This window comes from Coturnix japonica, chromosome 23, assembly GCF_054131305.1.
Source record: "Coturnix japonica strain WE chromosome 23, WE-NBRP24, whole genome shotgun sequence".
NCBI classification, from domain to species: Eukaryota; Metazoa; Chordata; class Aves; order Galliformes; family Phasianidae; genus Coturnix; species Coturnix japonica.
Genome location: NC_140685.1, coordinates 6,004,899 through 6,032,287, shown reverse-complemented (window position 1 = coordinate 6,032,287; position 27,389 = coordinate 6,004,899). Strand labels below are relative to the sequence as shown.

General features: G+C 49.7%; 1 protein-coding gene across 4 annotated transcripts; it reads left to right on the top strand.

The window, feature by feature from the left end:
• The first annotated feature begins 7 nt into the window (after positions 1 to 7).
• On the top strand, positions 8 to 27,302 carry NPLOC4 (NPL4 homolog, ubiquitin recognition factor). 4 transcript variants are annotated; one of them, XM_032448224.2, is made up of 17 exons: positions 8 to 140; positions 969 to 1,049; positions 2,870 to 2,982; positions 4,018 to 4,197; positions 6,436 to 6,484; positions 7,300 to 7,394; positions 8,451 to 8,574; positions 9,189 to 9,368; positions 10,557 to 10,643; positions 12,270 to 12,341; positions 13,012 to 13,138; positions 15,086 to 15,246; positions 21,757 to 21,828; positions 23,473 to 23,568; positions 24,495 to 24,611; positions 25,569 to 25,671; positions 25,927 to 27,302. In XM_032448224.2, exons 1-17 carry the CDS (start codon positions 126 to 128, stop codon positions 26,082 to 26,084), a joined length of 1,830 nt encoding a protein of 609 aa, XP_032304115.1. In that variant the 5' UTR covers positions 8 to 125; the 3' UTR covers positions 26,085 to 27,302. The 4 variants fall into 4 exon arrangements, with proteins under 4 accessions (XP_032304115.1, XP_085379081.1, XP_085379082.1 ...); XM_085522955.1 differs by lacking the exon at positions 2,870 to 2,982 and adding an exon at positions 2,724 to 2,836; XM_085522956.1 differs by lacking the exons at positions 8 to 140; positions 969 to 1,049; positions 2,870 to 2,982; positions 4,018 to 4,197; positions 6,436 to 6,484 and adding an exon at positions 6,712 to 6,734.
• Positions 27,303 to 27,389: the final 87 nt, after the last annotated feature.

Genomic DNA, 27,389 nt, shown 5'->3' with positions numbered 1-27,389 from the left:
GGCGGCGGAGGCCGAGGAGGCGGCGGGGCCGGGCTGGGCCCTGTGGGGCGGTGCTGGGCCGGACGGGGCCGGTTGGAACGGAGGGTTGGAGCTGTAGGTGTGAGGAGAACCGAGCCGGCAGCGCTATGGCGGACAGCATCGTGAGTGAGGCCCGGAGGAGGCGGTGTGGGGCGGCCGGGGCGGGGGAGGGGCGATGAGGCAGCAGATTCCTATGGGGCGCGGGGTAGGCCGCGGTGGGGCCGTGTGTTGGTTGGGGGTACGGGGGGGAACGGGCCGGGCTGTGTGTAGGGGTGGGAGCAGAGAGTGGGCGACCAAAGCGCCGTGCGGGGCTACGTGCTGCTTAATGCCATCGTGAGGGATATAGGGAGGGGGAAGGAGCCCTTTGGGGACACTGCAGCCTCCTGTTGTCACCCCTGTCCCTCCTGTCGGTGTCCCGGTGTGGCTCTTTGCACATCAGTGCCCGTTTGTCAGCTCTTCAGGGAGGCAAATACACTGGGGTTCATATCTGCCCCTTCCCAAGCTCTTGTTTTGCCTTGTTTGTTGGTTTTCTTCCTCCCCCGACTTAGAACTGACAGTGAGTGTCTCACCGCTGGGATTCTCAGTCCCTCTGACACAAGGATGTGGGGCCCGATGCTGTGTAGGTGCCCATTAGTGCTGTATGTTCATTCTCTCCCATAGAAGCTCTTATTCAGCCCCTGTCTGAAAGTTGAATTCCACGTGTGAGGTCAGAGCTGGGACAAAAAAAAAGCAGCATTAGCAGGTTTTATTCCATGCCAACTTTTTTGCAGGGCTTCCAACACGAGGGTCATTCATCCTGCAGGCATTGCTCACATACTACCAAATAGCTCCTGTGTGTGTTTTCACTCTTATATTAAAAGCAGAGGTGGGGGGGGGTTGTGTTGTGTGTGCAGGGAGGGCTCTGTGCTCCCCATATAACTCAGGCTGTCTGTTCTCTTCTTCTCCCCCAGATAATCCGCGTGCAGTCTCCAGACGGGGTGAAACGCATCACGGCCACCAAGCGAGAGACAGTGGCCACGTTCCTCAAGAAGGTACTTCCAACTCTCCTCCCTTGCAGAGCTGGGTGTGCTGCTCTGTAACGGGTGGTGTTGCTTAAACTAATTGGGAAAACGTGCTGTTGGAAGCAGTTCCAGAGGGATAAAGAATCAATTTAAAGAAGAAAAGTTATTCAGCTTTGCAATTGGAATTTCTTGGGGTGGGAGCTTTCTTGGGAGAGGTTGTGTGTTTAGTGTTCTCCAAGGGAAAAGGCAGCTGTGGAAGCAAAGGCTGAGGACACAGGCACTCCAGCTGTTTGACAGATTGGCTTCTTCAAACGTGATCCAGTTAAAATTCAGCTGCATGATCTGGGATTTGAATGTCGTTTGGATGAGTTTTGCATGCCACTGATTTTCCTTTATAGTTATGGAGGGAACAAGGAAGCGATTGAGGCAAGATCATAAAACAGTGTGAGAGTCTCTGGGGGTCTTATGGGAAAGATTTCCACCCCAGGGTCTGAGGGACACACTGAGTGTTGGAGTTCTTAGATGTGGAGCTGACTGCAGTTTGTTCTTTGGTCTGGTGCTCGCTGTTTGAGAGGGAGCAGTTCTCCATTTCCTTACCTCCTGGATTAGGATTTCTTTTCTTCACAAGAGAAGTGCTTTGTGTTCCCTGAAGGGCTTTTCTTTTGGTCAGCTAGATTTCCTTTCTCCCTGCAAGGGAGAAGGGGGGCAGAGTGAAATGTTCAGCTCTTTGTGAGTCCATGCTCTGTTTGAAGCTTGGGCCCAGACCACAACAGCAGTCCCCTCCAAGCCAAAATCCTGATGGGTTTCAGGGCTGGGTCAGAGATACCCACTGCAGCTTCTGAATGGTTTCACCCAAAGAAAAAGCATTGCTTTCAAAGCTCCTGGAACCTGTGCAAAGCAAGCTGCTCAGTTTCAAGGGTTCATATTACCAAAGAGAGTGCAGAACAATTGTGCTTGCCAGCAGTTAATGTCAGAACAAAAGCATTGGCCCTCACTAAAATTGCCTGTTGATCTGGGGAGAACTGTATCCTCTCGCAGAGCTGAATGAAAGAGGTGCTTGGGTTTCTTTCCTAGGATGGATTCATAGAGTTGTACTGCATGTAGTTGCTGTCTCTGAGCTCTCTGCAGAGATAGGCAATTAACTTGAGAATTTAGGAAGAAGCTTGTCATCTAGAGAAACTTTCAACTCCATTTCTAAACTGGTTAAGTGTTAACATTGCGGAGTCTGAAAGTTGAAGGGGCTATAAATGATATTTGATAAAGAGTAAAGCAGCTTCAGCTGTGCTGCTGACAGGATGAGGTGGGGGGGAGACTGAGAAATGGTTACTGTGAGGGTAAGTTGTGGCAGGAGAAAAGAGACAAATGGGGAGGGGGAAAAATCCCAATAACAGGCAGGAGGACAGCAGGAAGAGCTCTGAAATTTATGTAACAACAGGTGGGCATGAACTGAGGGCAGAAGAGCCACAGAGATAAAGATCTGGACCAAGGAACTTTGGTGATAGCAAGATGAGAATGACATGGTTGGTGTGTGCTGCAGGGCTGGAGTGTGGGGACTGGAGAGGGTCGTTTCTTCCCTTGCAGCCATTACAATGCTTGCCTGGGCTTAGATGTTATACTGTTTGTGTTGCACGAGTGAGACACGTTCTGTTTAAGTTGCTTTTTAACTACATTGCTTGTGTTACTAAGTGTTTCTATTTTTCTCAGTTATCCTGTGCCCTTCAGAAACGAGGATGAATTCAGCTAAGCTTTTGCAATAGAAGTTCCCTGGACTTAGCGCTTGCTCTGAGCAGCTTTCAGCATCTGACCTGGGGTGTGAGGTATCTTAAACTTTGTCATCCTTTCTCTTTCAGGTTGCAAAAGAATTTGGTTTCAGGAATAATGGGTTTTCTGTCTACACCAATAGAAACAGGACAGGAGAGATCACAGCATCACAAAACAAATCCCTCAACTTACTGAAAATCAAGTGAGTCCTGACAGAGAGTGCTGTGGGCGGAGGGGGAGCTTTGTACAACAGGGTGCCTTTTCTCTAAGCTTGTCTGAACTCTCCCCTCTGAGCTGAGCAGCAGCAGCCACCATCACAGTACAGCAGTCTCCAGCTTTCAGCTGTCACTCGCCAGCTGTTTGAAGAGACAATCTTGACTGACATTTAGAAATGGAGGTGGTCAAAGCAACTAGGTGTTAGGCTGTGGCAGCTGCTTCTTTGGTCACTTTTTGCATTGCAATTTGCTTGTTTGGATCAGCAACAGGCCTCATTTTTCTCCCTCATCCCTGCTTGCACTCAAACTATACTTTTGTGTTTTTTTTTCTCCTTGATTTAATGCCAGGGTCTGATAATCCCCTGCACAGAAGCCAGGTATCTAGGGAGATCAGAAATGCCAAATGATTGATTCACTTTGCATTTGGTTGGAGTGTCTTCATTCTGTTAACATCAAGAATAATGTTAAACCGACTTAAAATACAAGAGCTGCTACCGCTGTGTGCAGCTTGTCACTTGATTGTATCAGCACTGGGAGCTGCCTTGGGAGGGCTGTGACTTGGTGTGCACAGTAACCATGTAAATCCCTTTCTCTGGTGGAGCTGTTGCTTCTTTCTGCCTCTCTCTTCTTTTTCCTTGATCTTGTCTCCTGATAAAGATGCCAGAGAAGGAGGTAGAGCCGTGTTTGTTAGTCTGTTTGTAGGCTGTGATAAATCACACGCTCCTCCGTGATCCAGGAAGTTTGCTACCCAGAAATACTCGCTGAAGGAACAAGGACACTAATGTGGTTTGTAACGAGCAGCAGATCTAGCACAGGCGTTTCCTGCACCCTTCAGCACAAAGGAGCCAGTTCCTTCAAGTGGTTAGGGTGAAGGTCTGGTGTAGTTCAGTTACTGGTGGAAGGGGGTGGTCTGATCCTTTCCAGCTGTCTGAGCAAGTCTTATCACCTGCGCTCCCACCCTGCTGTATCTGGAAGCAAAGCTTGTTCTGTGCTGATGCTTCTGTGTTTTTCCACCCCCACAGGCATGGCGACATGCTGTTTCTGTACCCATCGAGCCCAGCAGGCTCTTCCTCTGAGACCATGGACACCTCTGTCTCCCAGAGCTCGCGGCCGGTGGGGGCCCCCCAGGTGGTGGAAGATGACATCGACCAGTATCTGATCAAACAGGATGGGAAGATCTATCGAAATCGAGACCAGCAGCTGTAAGTACCAACAGGTGGCTCGCTGTCAGTGCATCTGTGCCTCACCAGACTGTCACATCTTGCCTGAAACCAAGAGCCAGGAAGTGTGCTATGGGAACTGCCGTCTGAACCACTGCTTTATCCTTGCTGCCTTTGAAATATTCACGAGGGAAAACAGCCCTTGCCATTGTCCTGCAAGGTTAAAGTAAAGCTCTGGTGAGCTGAGGAAGGAAGCAGATACCAAAATTCCAGGGGCTTGGCCAGGAAGGACTCGTTCAGAGCATCTATTGTTTTGATCGAGGTGGCCCCTGTTGGGGGACCAGCAATCATTTATTTTGTGCTCTGAAACCAGCAGCTTCTGTTCCACATGGTGTCAGTGTGCAGCTCCCTGTTATCTGGGTTCTGAGGTGACAGGCTTGCAGAGCCAGGTCTGCATCTTGTGTTAGAGGTGTGAACAAGGAAATACTTTCAGCAAGAGCTTTGGCCTCAGTGTGGCTCAGCCAGCAGCAATGGGAAGCACAGTGTTGGGGTTTGGTTAATTGCAGACAGCTCCTCTGTCAGGGCTTTCACCTTTCCTGCTGCCCTGCAGGGGCAGCTGACAACAGCTGCATATGTCTTTGGTTGCAGCACTGAGGTGTGTGTGTGTGGCACATGGCCAGGGATGTCCCAGGCAGAAGCCCTTCTGTGTCTTTGGATCCCACCAGTCCTCCTTATAAAGGAAAAATAAAATGAAGGGAATGAGTGGGAGCCACGTCCAAGGACAGAGATGTGGAATTTGGACTTGGGTCTCTGCCTCTGCTTGGTTTTTGGCTTCCTTTCCATCACATGCCTTTCTTAACCTTCCTGTGAAACCGTGGAGTCCATTTTGCTAACAGGAATGCAGCAAGGTTTAACTTTGCCAAAACTCTTAGCTGCAAGAGGCTTAGATAAACAAAACAGCTTGTATTTTTGTAAGGGTAATAATACAATGGTGACTTAATACCACCATAAATCTCCACTGATGCTGCTGAAATGTCCTCTGTCTGGATGGTTGTTTTTTGTGACTCATTGTTAACAGTGTCCCAGTTGGCTCATGCATGGTGGTTGATTTGGGGCTAGGCCCCTCCACAAAGTAGCTTCTGAAAGGACTGAAGTGAAAATGTTAAAGGCAACCAGGAATTCTTTCTAAGACAGAATAGCTCACCCTTCCCCTTTGTCTTGTCTTCCATATGGTTTATCTTCAACGCTGCAGCAGCAAGGAAGTTTGGAGAGATGAAGCCTTAAGGTAGAAAATCCTATCTAACCTTTTCAGACTGATGATAAATGAGGCAAGAGTCACATTATTGAAACAATAAAGGCAAAACCCACCACTCTGTGGCAAAAAACATTGTCTTTAACTTAACCACGTTTTTCAAAAGAATAAATGAAGGTATTGTTCTTAGCAGGGAGCCAAAGCACAGCGGCGGATATTTATGATAAAATGTGTGTGTCTGGGCTTGTTCCTGTATTTGTGAGTGCATATCAATCTAAACATGAGGGGATGCTGGCGTTGGCTGAGTGCATTAGCAGCCTTTAGTGGTCCTTTATGTACATTATCTGCCACAATACTTTGCTAAAAGCACTGCTGCAACTGGATCCCATCCATTTCATCTTCAGAAGAGCCAACATCCATGCTGCTCTCTAGAGGATCTCTTTGCAAAGCTAGCACTGACCTGTTCGTTGTGCTGGGGCAGAGGTGCACGGGGATTCTTTTGTATTTTCTTTTTAATCAGCCTCCTCAAAAGGAGATGTTTTCCCCTCTGCTTTGTAACTTCACCCAGCAGGTCCTTATCAGTCTGATAAACACATGCTTCCCTGCTTGTTCCAGACCATCCTCTAGTGACTGATAAAGGCTGGATGTTTTGGTTGTCTTTTTTGTTAAAACCACACAGGCCAACCCCGTGACGTAGGTTTAAAATCCTTTGGATTGAAATACAACCTCCAGGTGGGGTTGTAAAACTTGAGAAGCTGTGATCTGATGCTGGTTCATGTGGCTGTCCAGCGCAGAACAGCTTGCCAGTGACACAGATATGCGAAGAGTCTGATCTTAACCCAAGACTCTCACATTTAAACTCACACTACCGCTGTCTCTGTCATATGTCATAATAAGTCGAGAGTTGTTCGGGTTAAGATGGTTGCCCAGGTCTTCTATGCTAAAACTGTTAAGCTGAAACAGTCTCTCTAGACTATCTTTTCTGTTATTGAATGAGTCTTGTGCTGATTCTGTTTCTCTTTGCATAGGTGTCGCCACGGCCCCTTGGGTAAATGTGTGCATTGTGTACCATTAGAGGTAAGAGCCCCAGGAACGTCTTACAGAAAATCACCATGGGAAGGCATGTCACCTGAAGCTCTTGGATTCAGTTTCTCCCAGTAGGAATGCTTCTCCTTGTAGTGTTGCCCACGTAGAGATGGCAGCTCTGAGTCAGAATCCTGCCATGCGCTTTCAGAGGTGCCAGCCTGTGTCCAGGCTACTTAAAAGCTCTGGGCCTTTGTGACCCTGGATTTCTTCTGTTTTTCTGCAGTAATGATTTAAGCAGAAGGTACTTTGAAAGCTCTAATTTTCCTCCCTTTCCACTGTTGCATGGGTCGTCTTGTTTCATCCCCCTTTCTTCATGCATCACAGCACTTACCAGTTTAACCACCTATTATTCAGGTTGAAGGCAGCTTTAGTAACACCTACAAATGTGCTAAGCTGTGTAATTTAGGGCGTGCAACAGTGATCTGTGAGAAGTCTGTGCGAGTCATGATGGCTGTTCCTCACATCCCTACCACGTGCTTTGGAAGTTCCTTGGCCTTGTTTAAGCAGCTGGGCTTTTTGTTTGTTGTTACACACTAAAAGAAAAAAGCATTTTGCCTTTGAGGCTCGCTCTGATTTGTGGAGCCAATCTGTTATGAAAAGTAGGAGCTGTTAATAAAACTCACTGTTGTAAGGGCCCACTGTTTCTGTCATAGTAGTAGCTATCTTGAAAAAGAGCCTAAATTTTCTTGATTGTTTCCACATTGACAAGCAGTGGGGTTGAATCTAGAACATCCATTTGTTCAGTGATCAGTGTACCATCAGGCAGGTGTCTGACCTGGCTTTTCTTTGTGTGGTGCTTTTGGCAGCCTTTTGATGAGGATTATTTAAACCATCTGGAACCTCCTGTGAAGCATATGTCGTTCCATGCCTACATCAGGAAGCTGACCGGAGGGGCAGACAAGTAAGAAAATCTCAGTGTTTAAGGGAATCTAACAGTACTTTTTTCACCTAAAAAGGGAAAAAAAACCCAAACCAAAACAACAAAAGCACATTTGCACAGCTCTCGCTGGAGTAATGTTGGATGCAGCTTTTGGATGTCAAGCAGAGGAGAAATTATATTTAAAAATAAAGTTTTGGTTATGGATTTCTTTAATAATTTTTATTTTTATGTGTGGGTGTGTTTATGTGGCAAACTAATTGCTTCCAGGAACACTACTGATGGGGGGGTGAAGGCCAGATGGATGGAAGGAGGTTCCCTGCTTACACCAAGCTCCAAGCCTGGCTCTCAGCTTTTTGGAGAGGCACTGAGCCTGTGGTGGATCTGAGGAGCTTTTATTCACCAACTGTTTTCTGATCTTCCTATGTGGATAGGACAGCAGAGGGGGCCTAGTGTTTCTCAGGGACTGATTTTGTTCTGTTCCACTTATTGTTTGCTCTTAGAAACTGTTTCTTCTTGTGCCATATGTGTAATCATCACATGTTAATGGTAGAACGAGGCATCCTGGCTTCATGGTGTGGGGCTTAAGATGCTGTGGTGACAAGACAAATAAGCACTGAACTGAAAGCTCACCTCCTTTAAATAAGTTATATGGAGGTGTAACCTCCTCCCTCCTCTTCTTAAATGCAGTTGGGAATTTTTTAATGTCTTTGTGAGATGTAGCTCAAGTCTGTAATACTTTGATTTGAAGGGAACTTCCCTTTGCAGGAAGCTTTGTGCACATGAAAGGAACTCTGATTTGCCCTCCCAATATAATCTATTACTTCCTATGTGCTGCATAAATTATTTAAGCCGTGTCCCATGAGTTTTCTCTGTGCTCTTGCTGGAGTACCTGATTGGAAGCTGGGGTGGACAAACCTTACAGTCTGTGTGGCACTTAGAGGTCCTCTGAAGATGCCAAGTGTTGGTGATGCCATATCTCCTGCCATGCTTCCTCAATGACATTTCTGACCACTTGCTTTTTTAAGACCCAAAAGCATTTACCATATTAACAGCAACCTTCTCTTTTCCTTCTTGCAGGGGGAAATTTGTTGCCCTGGAAAACATCAGCTGCAAGATCAAGTCAGGCTGTGAAGGGCACCCTCCTTGGCCAGAAGGCATTTGCACAAAGTGTCAGCCAAGTGCCATCACTCTCAACCGACAGGTGAGCCAATGCTTGCAGGGGCCCTTGAGCTTCAAGCCAAAGAGAGTCTTGATTTTTATTTTTGGAGAGATGACTTCAAGAGCAGCCAGCTTGGAGCAGGATGCCTTTGTATTGGCAGATGATGAGGAAATGGCTGTTAAGGTCTTCAGTCCTTGAAGAAAGGACTCTAGAATGTATCTGGTTCAGCAGTTTTGTCTTAGTGTGAGACATCTGAGCTGGCACCACTAGCAGTGAATCTCCACTTCTTTATTCTTTCACGGGACCTAAAAACCCTCCCACTGTTTCTCATTTGATTCCTCTTAAATTTCGCTGTCTCTTCTAGTTGCAAAAGCTCATGGGATAAGGGCCCTAGTAAAGAAGCCAAGCTAAGGGGATTCTGGGGATGCTCAGCACTTCCCCACAGCCCAGCCCATGGTGAGTTCTGCTTGCTGGGCCAAAGAGTGGTGGTGAAAGCTGAAGCAGAGGGGAGGGAGGCAGCATTCCCCATTCCTGTGGTACCATGGTTCAGCTGTAAGGGGCTGCGTGCATCCCGGGCAGCTGGGGAAGGTGTTGGCAATAGGTGAAGGAGCTGGACCCAGTGGAGGATGGCCTGACGCTTGAACTTTGTCAAACAGAAATACAGGCATGTTGACAACATCATGTTTGAGAACCACACAATTGCAGATCGCTTCCTCGACTTCTGGCGGAAGACAGGAAACCAACATCTTGGGTATTTGTATGGACGGTACACGGAGCACAAAGACATCCCTCTGGGGATCAGGGCGGAGGTGGCTGCCATCTATGAACCCCCACAGGTAATACAAGCTGTGTACCCAGGCGTCACTGTTGACTCATAAAGATAATCGGGGAACAAAGAAACACTTCTCTGTTTGGGTAATCTCATGCAGGGTTTCCTAGTGCAGCTCTATAAGGAAAAAAAGTCCCATGAGAATGACTTTTTATGGCCCTCTGGTTGCTAATGACATCACTAGTTATTGCCACTGAAAGAATGTTAAAACCCAGGTTAGCTTTTTATTATTCTTGCATCATCTTTTACGTTCCTCTGTTCTCTGATTACCATTTCCAAGGTTATGGTACGATTGAAAAACAAATTATATGCTAACAAAAAAATGGTTAGCCTTTGCTTTAATTTCTTACCAGCTCTCCAGGAAAACTTAAAGCAGCTTATGTAGACAGAAATCACATCTTCTGCTTTATTGGGTAACATTGGTACCTCAGAGTGGGAGCAGCTGAGTCCCCACTAGATGGTGCACGGCACCACCAAGTGCTTCCACAGTCCTGGCAGTTTCTGGAGTCCAACCTCAGCCAGCCCAAAAGCTGAGCTCTGAGTTACAGAGCTGCAGACAGAGACTTTTGTGAGCTCTTCTATTTATTTCAAATACCCACGCAGCCATGCCCTCTGTTTTGGTCTTGCTGTTAAATTCTCACTTTGGAAGTTCATGTAGTTTATTTGTGCATGGCAAAAGCAAGGAAGTTTTGCTTTGCTGGCAAGCAGTCTCTGCTGTGCTTCTTGGCAGAGCATCTCCCCACATGAGAAAACTCGCCTCTGAAGCACACTCAGATGGAGTTGTGTTTTCCAGGCCTGCGTGGCAGCCCCTGCATTCCCTGAACTTCTGCCTCTGTACTGCTCAGAGACTGCAACAAATGAAAGGGGAGGGCAGGACTGGCAGGTTGAAGAGAGCTTTGGAAAATTATATAATCTCTCGCCTTTTCCAAAGCTCTCAGAAGCAGCGATAGCCTGTTTGTAAGTGCTGAGCAAGAGTCTTTCATTCATAAACCCCTGCGTGGTTTGCAGGCACACCCGGAGAGCTCCTGCAGGATGAGGCTGTGAGTAACAGAGGTCTCTGGAGTGAGAGCTGTCAGAGCTAATGCTGAAGGAAAATGCAGAACTGCTCTTCTGTTCCCTGTCTTTCTCATGGTGATGGTTACGTGTGCTGTGTATTTTCCTGTTCTGTTTTACTAGCAAGATTTTCTTTGTGCAGATCGGTACACAGAACAGCCTGGAGATCCTGGAAGATCCGAAAGCAGAGGTTGTGGATGAGATTGCTGCCAAGCTTGGACTGAGAAAGGTTAGGATGGTGCTGGATATCACGTGTCTTTTGTATGGCAGTGAAGAAAGTCACCAGCAGTTCTCTTCAGCTCAGTGGGGCTCCTGAAGACCATTTGGGTTCATTTGAAATCTAGCAGCTTAAGTGTTGGTAGCTCTTACCCTTCTAGGTCTATTAAAGAAAGAAAAAAAGCAACCACAAATGTTTTTGTGAGGACGAGCATTCAGGGCTGTTCAGCTGCAGTCAGCAATCCTCTGTCATGAGTGACATCAAAGAGAATAGCAAAGAAGGAAAAAAACCACTATTTTCCCTTTATTTCTCCTCTGACAGGAGCCGTTCCTAGTAGCATCTCCCCAGCAAGTGCTAATTTGGCACAGCTGTAGCTGGAGTTGCCTTCTGAGTTTATTCCTCCTTCTGGCAGAATCTACGTTCCGCTTCCAGGAGCGGAGGCTCCTGCTGGATTTTTATTCTCATCAGCAGGTCCTGCCTCTCAGTGCTGCTCAGACAGGCTGTGGCGAGCTAATCTGGATGTTGGCTGAAGGTTCAGGTCCCCCAGCATCTGAGCCTCAGTCCTCTGTTCCCCGTGTGCCCGTGGCCTGCCAGTAATCCAATCAGGGCATACAGGCACTGGGCTCTGCTGGCTTGCTGACGTCTCTCAAACCTGTACCGATATATTTTTGTGGTTTGGGAAATCATTTGGTATCATGTGAATGCTAGGAATGAGACGTACACAAACAAGAATTGACTTGCTAAAGAACATGCAAATCAGAAGAGACTCGGTGCAGCAGACTATAAACATCTGTGGTGAGGTCTTTTGTTCTCTGAAGATAAGATCTTTAGCATTTTCCAGTGTCTGAACCAAAGCTTCTGTATGCGTTGTTTATTTCCATCCTTTAACTTTGCTTCTCACGCCAGATATTTTTAATCAATGTGATTTAACACGCAGCTTACTGCTGGGTACAGGTTTTTGTCTGTCTGGGGTCTGCAGCATTGACCCTTCCCCTGAAGGGTTAATGCTTTGGGAGTCAGTCAGGAGGGGCTGATCAGAGCTGTTTTTAGCACACGTGTAGAAGGGTTCATGCAGCGGTGCGTGTGTGTGTACACATCTATAGTCCTATGTGCAAACAATGCAAAAAGCAGGAATGTATTTTTTGGAACGGAGCGGGTTGATTTGGATTGAGTCACACTCCAGTGGGAGCATGTGAGCTTTATCTTAACTAGGGACTGCAGGCTTCAAAATGAGATCATGTGAGCTGCTTTGTCATCTGCTGGCACTTCTGATGCTGCTTTGCTCTGAATGCTCGATAGGAAATGCTTTTTGCTGTGGGTGGGAGGAGGTAGCGGCTGAGAAGCCTCTTGCAGCCTCCAGATCTTTCCATGAAAAAATATTCCATAGTGAAACATAAAGCTGCAGGTGCCCCCGGCTGGCCAGCTGGCACGCTGCTCCTGGAAATCGTATTCAAATGAGCCCAGCACAGCTGGGAGAGCCATTTCCTTCAGGCAGCATGCAGCAAGGCTGCGCCAGGAGCCAAGAACATCTTGTCCTGCTAGGAGAAAATGTATAAGCTCTCTTCTGTGGGTTTGGGTTTCCTTTTTTTTTTCCCTTCTTTTTTTTAAAGCAGTTTTCTCCATAACACTGCTTTATAGGTTGGCTGGATATTTACTGATCTGGTCTCTGAAGACACACGGAAAGGCACTGTTCGGTACAGCAGGAACAAGGTGAGACTGAAAGGTGTCACTCATCACCACCACTCGTATCGAGGGTTTGTCTCATCACCTGATTGCTGGCTCTGCCCAACACAGGGAGTCAAGGGCTGGGGGTGACACTGGGGCTGAAATTGTTGTGATGTGTGGGTTTCAGCTGCTGAAGGAAAAGGAGCTGGAGCTCTAAGAGCACTGTTAGAGGGGTTGTAGCTGTTTGGATAGATGGCAGAGCTGCCTGCAGTCCTTCACCTGTTCTTTAAGAAAATTATGCTCGTGGTTTAAGAAAAATTGAGTGGAGAGAGTTTCTGTGTCATGCAAGTTCAGCAAGCAGAAGTGGTTGAGTCAGAGGATGTGGGCAGGGCTTTGTGAGGCATGTAGCTCGAGTCCTGAAACTCTGACCTTCTCAGTTACCTGTAATTCTAAAATCAGGGATATCCCTTTAGAAAATGAAACACCATAATAAAATGAGCCTGGAAAGGTGGGTGGAACCAAAAGTGGGATGGTCGTTCTGGCAAAAGTCAGGCTGATGGCTGGAGAGCTGATAAGTCACATTCTTAGTCTCTGCTGCTTCTAGGAAAGCTTGTTTTACTAGGGTGTTGGTAGTTTTCCTTGGCTACAGACCAGGGAAATGGGTCTAGGCTGCATCGTGTTGGCCTTTTTATTGACGTTTCTGCTCTTCCCTCAGGACACTTATTATCTGAGTGCAGAAGAGTGCATCACAGCTGGGAACTTTCAGAACCAGCACCCCAACATCTGTCGCCTTTCTCCAGACGGTCATTTCGGATCCAAGTTTGTCACAGTTGTGGCTACAGGTATAAACGGGCTTCAGCTTGCCCCAGCTCTCTTGATTACACACAAATGATCTTTTGTTAATGGAAGAGGAATATGCAGCTCTGCCAGAGGAAGTCAGTTGTCTTGGTCCCCATCTGTCCTATTTAACAAGGGCTTTGCCTTGTTCCATCAAGTAAAATACATTTTTGTTCCTTCTTTGTGTTATCTTCTCTTCAACTATTTACCCTGTCCCCTGCAGGAATCTCAGTTGATGCTCATACCTGGAGCACCCGCCTCTCTGCTCCAGAAAGCATTTTTTGCCTGCAGCTGAGGGAATATCTGTCAATTGCTTTTTTTTGTTTCACATGTTTAATCTCCAAGTCCTGTTGCCTGAAAGCAGCAGCACAGAACCACAATAATCCAAATCCTGAAAGTTATTCTAGGTGATTCAGCATAAAGGGGGGGGATCTCTGTCTCCCCCCTTGTGCTGCCGACAGGGAAACTCTTAACATAGGATTCCCTGCTCTTCTGTGCATGGAGATGTTTTTTGGTTGCCCCAGTAAAACAGAAGCCTGCGCTATGCTTTGCTTCGTCACCTCTGATTTTAGCCACCATCACAGCAAGTCTCTGAAGGCGATGGGCTGCAGGGTGATGCTGGCATGTGCTGGGAGAGTTGTAGCATTAGAAGCATTAGAAGTTCAATCTGTTCTTCTTTGTGTCTGTGGGATGACACACATGTATTCACTTAACATTTCCCCGAGCAGATACACTGGGTCCTGGGTCTGTTCAGCACAGTGAAAAAAACCCATGACTTCCAAACAGCATCCAATATGAAAACTCAAAGTGTGATATTATATTGCCACTTCCAAGCTCAGATTAAGTGTTTTTCAAGCCTTTTTTAGTGAGAATGCTCCCACAGTTAACAGAGCCATGCAATCAGGCAGCTGTCCTGCATTCCAGGCTGCTGAACACATCAGTCTTCCTTTTAACATAAATGTGTATCTCACTCGTTTATTTTATTTATTTTTTTCTTTGTTTAAACAAAGCGTTTTCTTGAGCAAATGATGGCTGGCTTTGTCCAGGCCCTCCTCATGTCTTGCTCTAAGTTTAATTCCTAGGAGTGTTTGTTCTGGAGCAGTGAGTGATTCAGGTTAGAGATCAAAGGGAAGAAAAGGAATATTTCCTCTTTTCTGTTCCAGATAATTTCATTTTCTTCTGTTCTATCAGCCCATCAGGTTTCTATTTAAATACCCCAATTCCTTCCTTTTGTGCAGTATAACTATAATTGGATGGTTTGCATCAACTTTGCCTTTAAGTCCTCTACGTGGGTTAATTCTTCTCCCCTCCTGAATTCCTAGGCTTGGAAATAGTAACACTTTCCTACCATCTGCCTGTATTTTCTCTTTCCAATTGTGTTCTAATGACATATGACCTGATGTTGCTTACATTATCCAAGTTAAAACACCAAACATGTGATGAATTGGTGAGCCAGGGTCTTAATTTCTGCTTTCCCTGTCAGATTTCCACCAAGTCATCCATTATAGGCTGAGAAAACACTTTTTCTTCTTATGCCTGACATTTCCAGGTAGCAAGCCCTGAATCTGCAGGTCGTGGTACACTGTTGGTAAAGCAGGCTTGCAGGAGTCATGTATGGATGAGAGAGAATACCTGCAAGTTGCTGGGTTTTGACTGTGTCCAAAAGGACAGCTAAGCCTCCCTTAAGCTCCTGGCAGAGTTCTCTCTTTGTCACTCTGTCCCATTAGGCCAAGTGTGAAAATGGTGCTGAAGAAGTACGTGTTATTAAATCAATGTAGAGCTCGGAGGAGGATTCTTGCCTAGAAGTGCTTCCTGTGCAGCAGCCCCAGTGCTTTCTTCTCACTCTTAGAAGGGCTGTCATGTCCTACATTGCTCTTTGAGTTGTGCCTCTCTGAGTTATACCCAGCAAATCACTCTCCGATGTAATTTTGATCCAGGCTCTTCTCTTCCAGGTGGTCCCGACAACCAGGTCCACTTTGAGGGGTACCAGGTCTCCAATCAGTGCATGGCGCTGGTTCGTGATGAGTGTCTGCTGCCCTGCCGCGATGCACCAGAGCTGGGCTATGCCAAGGAGTCCAGCAGTGAGCAGTATGTGCCTGATGTGTTCTATAAGGTGAGCACTGTGTGCTTGTGGGTGGGGGAGCTGCTAAAACGGCTCTGCTGCATGTCTGGAAATCAGCACAGCCAGCTCAGGAAGGGATGTCTTTGAGGTCTGAACTATTTTCGGTAGTAACCATTCACCACATGTCTGCAAAGTAATTGCATAAGCTCCATTTCCCCCTCGTAAAAGGGCTGTTATGGTTTCCAGTGTAGCAGTAGCCATTGGGTATCCAGCTTCTAAATGTAGTGATCCACTGAAAGCCCATAGCAGGTACTCTGAATTCACCTCCTTTTGTATTTGTTGGCCGAATCTGCCATGTTCTCTGTTGATTTAAATCCCTGTCTGAGTTCAGCTTCCTCCACTTCACCATTGTGTGATATGAGCTAGCACGAATAGTGCTGTCAGAGCAGTGGGCTCCTTGTGCAGTGCAGGGATTCATGCTCACGTATGACACACTGACAGACACCAGCTGGGTAAGAAATGCAACAAAAGAGCGTAATTCATGCAGCAAGAGGAGATGTTGCCCTGGAGCCCTGTGCATGTTTCTCTGTAACGAAAGGAATGGGTGAAGGCTTTCGAGCCAGTGGTGCCACAGGAGTACAACCCTGGCTTTCCTCTCTAGCACTGAGTGTCCTGCCTGTGCTCTGATCCTGTGCTCCAATCAAACAGCAAACTCCAAAGGCTGATCCTGAGGAGCAGTGGGAGATGTGTGGATCCAGAGTGCTTTCATTTGAAGTGCCATGCAAGAGCACTTCTGGCATCTGGCCTGCTGCAGTTCCCAGTACAGTTTCCATGATGAATGGGCTGTCATTATTCACTTGGCAGTCGTTTCTGGAGCTCCTCAGACCTCCTGTGTGTGCAGGGCTGAGTTAGAAACTTGGGGACAGGATCTCTGCAGTTGCTAACAGTGCTGTGGCTCAAACTTGTGTATGTTGGTGCCCCACGAGCAAGGGCAGGGGAATTAATTAATGGCATGGCATGCTAGCTAATTAGCCATCCATCACCCCAGTTAGTTATCTCCTTCTTGTCTGTCTGATGCTCAAAGCCCGCTCAGCCTGCAGCACTCCTGCCATCTGTATTAAAGCTGTCCGTGGAGGAGGTTGGGTTATGCAGAGCTGCCATCGTTTGGGCCAGCGGAAATGAGCACATTGTACACCCCCAGCAGAAGCAGAGCTTCTCAGGATGCTCCCGTATTGCAGAAAGCACAGATCAGGAAATGCAAGCTGGGCCAAATTAGTCCACCAGGCTCCACCCCTCCTTGCTGTGCTGCTTTGGCTCCACCTGAAAATGAGGAACACCTTTCGGCTAAATTCAGTGTTGGAGAGGAATCTGTACTCTCAGGAAGGCTGATAAAATCCGTGCCTTTCTCCTTAGCGTGCAGACAGCTTGCTATGAGGAGCTGATAAGCCAGGTTCGTTTAGATACAGCGGAGCTCAATTGTGCAATGGCTGGCCTTGAACGAGGAGCTGACATCATCTCTGGCACGCTGCGGTCCTGCACTGAGCTCTGTGCCACGCAGGGTGCTGCCTTGCAGGAGGCTGCAGGTCTGCGTCCCACATGTGGGCCACCCTGGGTGCTCAGAGCAGCAGGAAGCCAGTGGGTGTTCCCCTCAGGTCCCATTCCTAATCTGAAGCAGGGAGATGAACAGAATGCTCACTGATGGCTCCGGCATCGTGTGGAAATTTCCATGAGCAACTGATTCACTGGGTCGGGCCGCAGCTTATTTCATATGTTTTATAACTTCTATCCGTAATTGCCTTTTTCATGATGTGCTTAAGGAAGGTTTGAGGACCGCTCCTGGCGGGTGGAATTGTCCTTTAGGCTTAAACGTGTTTGGCTGTAGGATCTCTTAATGTATTATTATTTCTTTTCTATTATTTTTATTTTTTTGGAATGTTCTTAAATGGATGGAAAGCTTAGTCACTCCTGGCTTTGCAAACCTTTGGGGTCTCATTAAATGTATAAGGCTTGAGGTCAGAGACACTACCTCATAGTTACTGGGTTGGTGACAACAATGGTGTCAAAGCATTGGCTAAATAGACTTTTGAGGAGCAGCAGTCCAGTGTTCAGCCACACAGCAGAGAACATCTGGCTCTGCAGTGTCCTGCTACCCCTTCCTCTATCAAAGCTACAGGAGCTGAGCAGTCCTTGCTGTGTGTGGGGTTCCCTATGTGCTCCTTCCCCACCTCTGCCTTTAGGCTGAGCGTTGCCCTTTGCAGTAGTTGCTGCATTTTGTCTCCAGCTGAGAAGCCGTCACCGGTAAAGAGAAAAATCCATATGTATGTCCCTCTGTAATAAACCCAGTGTTCATTTGAAAAGCCCTTTAGGATGAAAGGAGCTAACGCAAATTTATTGTAATTGGATGCGAACCAGAAGGTCAACGTTGGTGTGAATGTATTTATAGAACTTTGCATCCACATGCAAGGAGAGAAGAAAGAAAATCTATTGAACTCCTCTCCTGTACCTGCCTGCAGCAGGGTAATGTGGAAGATTCACCTTCAGCTCTTGCAAATAGGAAGAGAGTTGTATGGATGTGTAAGCTAACAGCAGCAGCTGAAGGGACTCACCTTGGTGCTGTGTTGGCACACGTGGGCTCTACTTCCATGGAAGTAGGAAAACTAATGGCAGCAGCCTTGTCCTGCCAGGGCGAGGCATTTTTCCTGAGCTCCAGCCTTGTGATTTCTGTATGTCTTTCCCATTCTCTTTGTGTTGGCTGTTTGCCTTCCTGCTCAGAGGAGCCACCCCCATGGAATTGGCAGGGTATGAGCCATTGCTTTCCTGGCTCATGAAGGCTGGAGTTCTGCTCCAGCATGGAAGTCCAGGGCTTTGGGGGCGTGGGTGCGAGTTGCTTTGCTCTAAGAGGCGTCTCCAGGTGAGATCAGCCAGAGGGAAGAACACATCCCCTTCACCTCCCAGGTTGTCTGTGAAGCATCACAGGGCCACGTTGCTTCCAACTTGAACGTTGCACAACCAGCACACGCTTCTTGGCAAGTTCAGCGCAAGGAAATCCAGGATGGAGACGCTGTTGTCAAGACACAGACACACAAACTGGGGTAACCAGTGTGCTAGCGAGCAGGAATGATGTCGCAATGGCCACTGCGCCTTGTTCTTCAGCTGAACATGACAGATGGGCATTTTCCATTCCTCCTGCCCTCAAGCAATCACCTGCCTCGTCTATCTGGTTCTAGAAAACAGCCAGATTGGTTTTCATTTCAGTAAGAGTGGAACTTCTAACCAGCTGCCCAGAGGTGGCGTTGCTTGCTGTGCTCAGCGCCTCTTTTGGGTCTGATCCCTCCCAGCTGCCTGGTACCATTGCTGCCTGTGTGCTCCCAGCTCCATTTGTGCCTGTTCAGTGCCCAGCAGCAGCAGTGCCCGGCTGCTCCCTGCAGCCCACAATGAAGATGCAGTACGTTGCTGTGCTTTGTGAGCCTTATGGGCAGCTCAGTGTCACTTATTGCAGGGTTGCTGTGTTTTATGGGGCTTCTGTGTGTCACAGACTCTTTGACACATCTGAATAATCAGATTTAGGGCCTGGCCTTGACTCTTATGATGGGTATCACCGTAGTGCAAACAAGTTGCCGTCCTTGTGACGAGTTGCATTTTACAGCTGCCTTAACGCCGCCCACTATTTCTTCAGGATGGTGCATGACGAAAACCCTTCACAATGGCAGCAGTGTTGTGGAACAGCCCTTTACCCCAGAGAGTCCAGCAAGTGCCTTTTGCATTGACAGCAGTTGTTGTGGTGCCTGGGCCTCGGCTTCGTGCTGCCAGCCCTGCTCCCATCTGGCCCAGGCAGGGACCAGCAGCAGGGTGCTTTGTTTTTGTTGGAGCTGATCGAGTTGCAAACTGCAGCTGCTCTCAGGCTGTCCCCAGTATGGCACATGTTGCTTCTGGCCATGCTCTTTAAAATCCTCTTGCCAGGGAGGAGGCAATAGCCGGGCTGTGTAGGGATCTCTCTGACAGCACAGGACTTCCCCTGGCTTCCTCCCAAAGCTTTGTCCTGGACTGGAAAAGCCTTCTTAGCCTTAAATGTCCCAGCTGCTGTGGGGAGGAGGATGCTCAGCTCACCAGGAGTCTCCTGAGAAGCGTTTCAACTCTCACTGACCTGTTGCTTACTTGTAGAAAGGTCACTTTGTTTCTGCGTGTTGGCTGCTCTATGTGTGGGGGTGCAGGACTGCCTGGGAAGGCTCCTGGAGGAAAAGGGGGAAAAGCAACTGGGTTTCTCTATACCCTGAACTCAGAGCTGCTCGGCTCCATGGGGCCTTTAGCAGAGCGGGGAAGGCAAATGGCACTGGATATTGGCAGCACTGGGGTGGCCACCACTGAACCAAGCCTCCCTCCTGGTTGCTCTGTCATCTCTGTGTTGGAAACCCTGAAGCTCTCCAAGACCGCTTCTTGCAGATTGCAGTGTGCAGGGCTGTGCTATGCATCCCAACCTGCTCAATGCATCCCGACCTGCAGCACACCCGTTGTGCACCCCGTCCTTTCCCCTGTTTGACCTCGTGGGTTTGCAGCTTCTGCCTCAAAACACTGCTTTAAAGCCTCCAATCGAGGTGCCTGATGCAATCTCACTTTGCTCCTGTCTAAAGGATGATTCATTGTCCTGATCCTCCAGGCCTCCCTGCTCGATTTTTGTCCAGGTGCCAAAGAGTTTCACTTTATTAACCCCTTCCTTGCCCACTTGTGGCTGCTGAGCAGAGCACGGGGGTGTTTGTGGCTTTGAGGTGTGGGGCTACGGGGTGTTTGTGCCCACATGCAGAGCCACTGCCGAGTGCAGGATGGAGATCTCTGTCTCCTAACATTTCTCCCAGCTTAACATTTGTTAAGGCCTTTAAAACTTAATTGCCTGATAAAATGGTGTATGGGGGCTGGAGAGAAGTGCTGGCTGGGCAGGGGGGCTTCGTTTGAGGAGCAGCAGGGTCTGGGCACGTCCCCTGACTTGGGGGGAGCAAGGTTCCATCTCGGCTGTAGCCATGTCATGCATCTTGAAGGCCTCAGCAGCATGACATTAAAAAGGAGGCATTTAACATGGAAATCCCCAGAGGCAGAGATTAAAGCGAACAGGTGCTGGAAAAATGTTTCTGCATATTAGAACTTAATTAGATTTGAAAATGAATTCCAGATGGGCTAATTATGTGTGAGTTGTTGCAGGTTCTTTCTTGCAGGGGCAGGACCGTGTTTGGGAAGCTGGTGCAGTTGGGTTGGATGTGATTCGTGGTATCGCTGCGATCTAGAAGCAGGTTGGCTTTCAGGCCCTGTGATCTCTCTGCAAAGGCTCCACGTCTCCTGCTGCCGCTGTCAGAGCCACGGAGATCTGAGGCCACCAGCCACCAGCTTGTAGCTGAAATAACCACAGGGCCAACAAGCTGTCATGTTGAAGGAGAAAAGATCCTTATCGGGCTTGCTTTTAAAAGGAGCTTCAAAGGCAGGAAGGTGGATTTTGACAAAGGAAACCGTTCTTGGGGACGGGGGTGAGGGATGAAGGGGGGGGGTGCTGGGGGTGGAGGTGGGGAGGGGGCTGGTGGCAGGGGGCTGTGGCCTCAGGCACTCAGCACGTCAGAGCCTGCTGGGGCAGCATCCGTCTATGAGCGGCTGCATACCTCCACTGCACACATCAGGGTAACTGAGCAGCTCTGATAGCAGGGAGTGGTGTTCTCCAACAGGAAAATGTGGCTTGTGGGAGGATGGCAGCCCCAGGCAGCTCGTCCTGCTGGCTCAGACCCGGGTCTGCCTGCGGCCGCTGGGACTCTGTGCATGGATGTAAACTTTTATGTAAGGTCTGTGATTGGAAATCATGGGTGTATAATTTATACGTGGCTCCGTGAATGATTTATAACATGTTAAGTGATGATTTAGGTAGAAAACACAACCCCCTCTTACAGAATCTTTAATGAAAAGTGTCACTTCTTATGAATTTATTTCTGAAGCCGTGTTTGAACTCAGCATGTTTGACATAAATCAGGTCTAATTGTCATTTTATGATTAATGAACGTATGCTGGCCATTTTTCTCCGTAATTAAACTTTATGTTCAATTCACCTGGCAAAGCCAAACAAGTTTATGCGCTGTGATGTGCTGGCCCTTTGGGTCTGCGTGTGAGAAAGTGCCTGGACTTCCAGCTCCCAAGCAGGAACAAGCTCAGATTAGAGACTTGTGGCAAGTTTTGCAGCAAGTCAGGTTTGCCTTGGCTGAGAAGGCAGATGTGGAGCTATCCCTCCCTCCCTCCCTCCCTTTTAAGACAGTGCTGCTTCTGAAGTGGTGTTTACAGTCTCCAGATAATACTTGCCATTGCTTTGGTGTGCATATGACCGGTGCCATGTTCATGACAAGATGCTTCATGTGAGCCATGGCTCTGAGTTACAGAGGGCTTGGAGCTGGAGGAGCTGCAGAGCGCTGTGTCCTTCTCTGTGCCCCAAACCATTTACCAGCACAGAGGATCCCTGAGCTGCAGCGTGGGTCTGTTTGGGGAAGTGTCCCTGAGGCTTCTTGCCATTCCTGCACTAATCACACTCTTTTCTTTCAGGACATAGACAAGTTTGGCAATGAGATCACACAGCTGGCTCGTCCTCTCCCTGTTGAGTACCTAATCATAGACGTAAGTATTCTTTGCGCTTTGTTGGCAGCAGGAGGTGGTCAGAGCAGAGCAGAGTTCCTCACCCCCCTCTAAATTTCACTCTGGAGCTGATTTGTAGGATAAGCTCTCTCCCATTTCCCTGTTACAGCCCAGCACTTCTAGCACAGAGGTGCAGCGTGCTCTGAGTGATGCTGTGCTCTCTGGGCACAGCCTGCAGTGGTGCCAGGGAACACCCTTGCTTTCTGGGAAGGCCCTGCCTGGTGCCTTATCGCTGCTGGGAGGTGGCACGTAGCCATGTGGCAGAAGCAGCCAGCCCCACAGATGTGTGTGCTGGGCACCACCTCGCGGGGAGTTAATTAGAAAGCTCCACTTGTGTCTCCCTTAGCAGCAATTAAGAATCCAGCTCTTTGTGATGACTCAGCGGACCAGGTTGGTGCTACAAAAATGCCTTTTCCTGGGGGAGGATAGTACAAGATACAGCACAGGGCTTGGCTGGAGCAGAGCCATGGCCTGCCCATGAGCAAACCCTGCCAGGCACTGGGGCACGGCGCTGCCCTTTGGCTGGAAAGGGAACTGTTACAGTGTGGAAGAGGAGAAGGCAAAATAATTCAGATGACAGATGATATTGCTGAGTCGGAGGCGGTGCCAATAAGGATTAAATCCACTCGGAGCCGCTGCTCTGCTCCAGCTGCTCCTGGCATCCGTGCTGTCCCACAGCACAAGGAAGCTGGCAGCCGGGAGCCTTCCCCTTGCTCTTCCCTGTGCCCGCCAATGCCTGGTGTGTGTGTGCCCCTTATCAGCATTGCTTAGAACAGGGGGCCCATTGTGCGGGGCTCTTGGACGCCCTGTGCCAGTCAGCAGCTCTGGAACGTATTTATTGCTCAAGTAGTAAAGGCATCTGTTTCCAGACTACCTGGGGTGTAATTAAGATGAGAACAGATTGACAGAACATGCATTTAGGAGCAGTCTGGAAAGCTGCATTTCTGAAGCATCTTGTTTTGCCTCGTTTTTTTACATGATTCGAGTTAATACTGAACTGGCAGGTATTTCTGCATGTCTGCTTACAAAGAGCCTCCCTGTCAGGGCAGAGTAACTGACACCACAGCTTTAAGGCCCTCAGAGTGAGGACTGGTTTAAGTGTCAGCCGCTGGCCTCTGAGCCCAGGAACCTCTCAGGTAAGGTGGGAGCAATGTTGTGTTCCCCCTCCCCACCCATTTGGCACAGGAGGTTGGGTTAGTGCCCCTCTGAGCGCAGGGATGCTGGTAAATAACATGCAGAGATGCTTCCTTGGCATTATCCAGTCCAGAACCCAATGGCACAGTCGTGGTGCATGGGCTCTGCTCTCCCCCACAGTACTAAGGAGACCCCCAGGTGACACCCCAAGCAGGGCAGGGCTGAAGGGAAATGCCCTGAACTCAGTCGTTACATCAGCACAGCACTTCCCTCAGCTTCATTAAAAGTGATGGCCAGAAGCTGGGAGATGACACTGATTGCAACATTGCTTTAAATGTTAAAAGCCATCGGAAGATCCGTGCTGTAATTGCCTTCCTGGCTGAGCTCTCATGTGCGGCCATGGCTGCTCTCGATGCTCAGAAGCCTTTCTTCCTGTAGCTCTTTTACCTCACCCGCTGCTAATGCTCTGATGGTCCTTTCTTGGATTTTCAGATTACAACAACTTTCCCCAAGGATCCAGTCTACACTTTTTCTATTTCTCAAAATCCATTTCCCATCGAGAACCGTGATGTGCTGGGAGAAACTCAGGTAAGCAATCGATGGCAAAGCTTTATTTCATACGGAGCTGTCATCTGTTTCCCTTATACTTTCTAACGTCTGCAAAAGGACAGCTGTAGTTCTGCCCTTACATCACCCTTCTGTGGTTCAGTCCAGCATTTCCAAATGCTTCCTGCATGCAGATGGAGGCTGGACGTGCTCCCCCTGCTCAGGACTGAGCTCTGGGCTGCCCTGTGCTCTGTCAGGGCTGTGGTCTCTAGATACAGCCCCACAGAGGTGGGAACTAGAGCAACCCAGCTGAGCTCTGGCCCCAGAGAGACAGGGCAGGACCCGCTGTGAAAGCAGTGGGATGAGGATCTGTTGCTTCAGCTTCAACAGCACCATCTTCTCTTCCTGGGCTGATACTTAAATCACAGAGACCTTTTACTGAAGGAGGCTCATAGTGTCGAGCGGAGGCAGCTGCTGCACAGCCTGAGGCACGCACAGGACTTTGCCAGCACATGGAAGGCTTGAGTTGCTTTAAAGCAGCAGCAGCAAGTTTCTGGTAGGAGGCCATGCTAAAGGTGTCTAAAGCTTCCTCCAAAAGCAGGCACAAATAAAGGGCTACTGAACACTGAGAGCAGGGAAGGGAAGGCAGGGGATGGAGGGGCTCCCTCTCCTGCCTCTTCCTCAGGGACCAGGCTTTGCCTTTAGCTCACTGCCTCTGCTCAGTGCTTTGGATTTGGGGTCAGCTCTGGATGTGCTGCTGGGAGAGGAGGGGTAATGTGCACCTCAGGTTCTTTTTCTCTGGCAGCTGTTAGCTGCAGCACAGCCAGGCTGGGCTCTGATTTCAGGATGATCTGTATGTTGCACAAGAGGACAAGACTGTAACCGTGTCTGTTAGTGGATCTGAACAGGAAATCAAAGTTATCACATGGAGGGAAAGTGACTTCTTTCTCTTCTTTCCTGACTTGCAGGACTTCCACAGCTTGGCCACCTACCTGTCCCAAAATACTTCCTCTGTTTTCTTAGACATCGTTTCCGATTTCCATCTGCTCCTCTTCCTGGTCACGAACGAGGTCATGCCTCTGCGGGTACGTAACCGACAGCAAATGGCCACATGTCACTGTCACTGAGACCCTGAGCTCAGCGGTGTCTCTTGCTGCATGGGGGACACCGGCGCAGCTCCAAGCACGTCCCATGCCTTCTGGGGACATGCAGCTGGCTCAGTGCCTGCTCTTCCAGACTGACCTTTCAGCAGAGGGTTTAAAAGTGAAACTGAAGCCCCCGGCTGGGCCAAGAGCTCCCAGAGCTCTGCTCAGAGCAGTGAGGGGGTGAGGGCTGTTAGGATGGACACAGGAGGGATGGAGCCAACTTGGCCGTGGCTCAGAGAGCTGGAAGTGTTTATAAAAAATATCTCAGAATCCAAAATTCCTGTTGTAACCATAATAAGATGAGAGCCCCCAGATCTCCGTGAGGCCAGCAGCTTCCTGCTCATGCATCTCTGCCTCTCCTGGTGTGGTACTGCTGGTTGCCCAGACCCTCACTTAACATCTGGACCTCTGGACCTTCCCATTTGAAGCAGCATGCCAGCAGAACGAGCCATGTGTTTGCAAGAGGCCTCGTGGGCGCATGTGCAGGGCGGCTGGGCTGACCCTGGGCTGCTGGAGATCAGGCTGGGGCTGCACACGGGCTGGGGGTTGGGCACGGTGCTCCCCAACACAGCTGCATTGGAAACGTTTGTGCCCTGCTGGGAATTGGGCTCAGTGTGCACAGCACAGCTTCCAGCTGCAGCCTCTGAGCAGAGGGAGTTGAAGCCTTTGGGTTTTAGAGTATGTCTGAACGCTGCGGGGAGCAGAAGGGATAAGTCCAACCTTCCTCCCCAACAGCAAACGTCACTTGTGCAGCCCCAAAGGCTCTTTAGAAAATGGTGACAAGTCAGACTTGCAGCTTTGCCTCCATGTGACCAATGGAGGGCTGGCAGGCTCTGGGTTATAACTGCAGGCTGGTTGCAAAGCATCCAGTGCTGATATCTCTCTTTTGGCTTTCAGGACAGCATCAGCTTGTTGTTGGAAGCTGTGAGGACCAAAAACGAGGAGCTCGCACAGACCTGGAAGAAGTCGGAGCAGTGGGCCACCATCGAGCAGCTCTGCAGTAAGAAATGGGGTCCCTGGGACACGGTCCTTTGTCTGCGGGCTGGGCTGGTTGGTGTGGGCACAGCACGGGGTCTTGGTGCTCAGTGTGGGTGCTGAGATGTGTCTGTGCCTGGGGGCAACGCCTGGTGCCAGCCCTGGGGGTGAAGGCAGCACATGGGCAGGGAGGTTCCTGCCTGCTGGCACAGGATGCAGGCAGGGTTCTTGTCCATTCCCAGCACCTCTCCCAGCTCTGACCGTGCTCTTTCTCTCACAGGCACAGTTGGTGTCCAGCTGCCAGGACTGCACGAATACGGTGCTGTGGGCGGTTCGACGCACGCCGTGTCGGCGGCCATGTGGGCTTGTCAGCACTGCACCTTCATGAACCAGCCGGGCACGGACCACTGTGAGATGTGCAGCCTGCCCCGGACCTAGCCACAGCAGCGCGGCGGCCGACTCCAATACAGAGCAAACCCATGAGCAGCAGGAGTGGTGCTTGACCCCTCCCCTTCCCGCTCCAGCCCTCCTTGGTTGCCCCTCTCCTCCTTCCAGGGGCAGCCCCGCTGACACATCACGAGGTGGGCACGCTGGGCTTAGCCCGATGCTGGCCTCTCATTTCATCTCAGTCTCTGGACGGGCCTTTGCCTAGCGGGGCTCAGGGCGGCTCTGCGTGGGGCCAGACAGAGCCTTTCCCTCCCTGCCCACAGCATCTCCTGCCCTGTGGAGGTGGCAGGGAGGCAGTGGCATCTCCCTGCCCCCAGCTTTACTCCCCGCTCCCCTTTTCCTGCCTTTATGGCTCGCTGTTGCCAGCCTTGGCTTTCCAGGCAGCCCTGGCCCGGCCGTACCCACAGCTTTCGTGCTAAACATCCCACGCGGGGTGAGCAGATGACTGTTAGCAGTGTTGGACCAGGCAGCAGATCTGCCGGGCCAGGCTCTGTGTGCTGGCAGTGCTCCCGGAGCAGGATAGGATCCCTGGCAATGGGTGAGGGGTGGGCACGTGCCAGCTCATGGCTTGGCACCGCACCTGCAGCCTCGCTCCCTCTGGCTGTGGGGGTGCTGCGGCAGCCTGGGTCATTCCTGGGGAGCTGCAGGGGGGCTGTTCACTCCCCAAAGGCTTTGCTGTCCACACAGATAGCGGGGAATGTGCTGGGAGGCTGCAGAACTTGGGCCTCTGCTGCAGTACCCGCTAATTTCTGTGTGTGTGCTCCCTGGGCACCATGCTGGAAGTGGGGCCGGGCTACACTCTTGCTGCTCTCTCCCTGCTTTAGAGCCTGCCTAGGGGCTGCTATGGGGCTGGAAAGGGGGCAGGCGGTGCCCTGTGACCCCTGGTGATTTGGGTCTGGGTTCAATTCCTGGGGCTCTGGTTTTAGCAGCATCTCGTGCTGCTTTGCAGGAGGGAGGCGTGAGGCCCCGTCCTGGCACAGGCCCCGGGACGGGCACAGAGATCCTCACTGCTGCCCGTGGGCTTTGTCTCGTGCTGAGGAGCGGCTGCCGGTCCCAGCCCCATTGCGGGGCGCTCGGGCTGTGGCTGCGGTTTGCTTTTCCCCCCTCGGTTTGTTGGTGTTTGGGGTTGCAGCAGTTTGCGGTGCCTGGACTGAACGACCCGCTCGCAGGGTCTGCAAGTAACGTTGAATAAAAGCACCTGAAACAAGAGCCAGCCCCTGTGCCTGCCGCAATCTGTTCCTGCACCAGGGCTGGGCGGACAGATGGACGGACGCTGCCCCGTGCCCTGCGTGCAGC

Coding starts and splice junctions, on each gene's coding strand:
- NPLOC4 (XM_032448224.2), top strand. Junction 1,050..2,869: donor TGGCCACGTTCCTCAAGAAG/GTACTTCCAACT, acceptor TTTCTCTTTCAG/GTTGCAAAAGAATTTGGTTT. Junction 9,369..10,556: donor CCATCTATGAACCCCCACAG/GTAATACAAGCT, acceptor TTCTTTGTGCAG/ATCGGTACACAGAACAGCCT.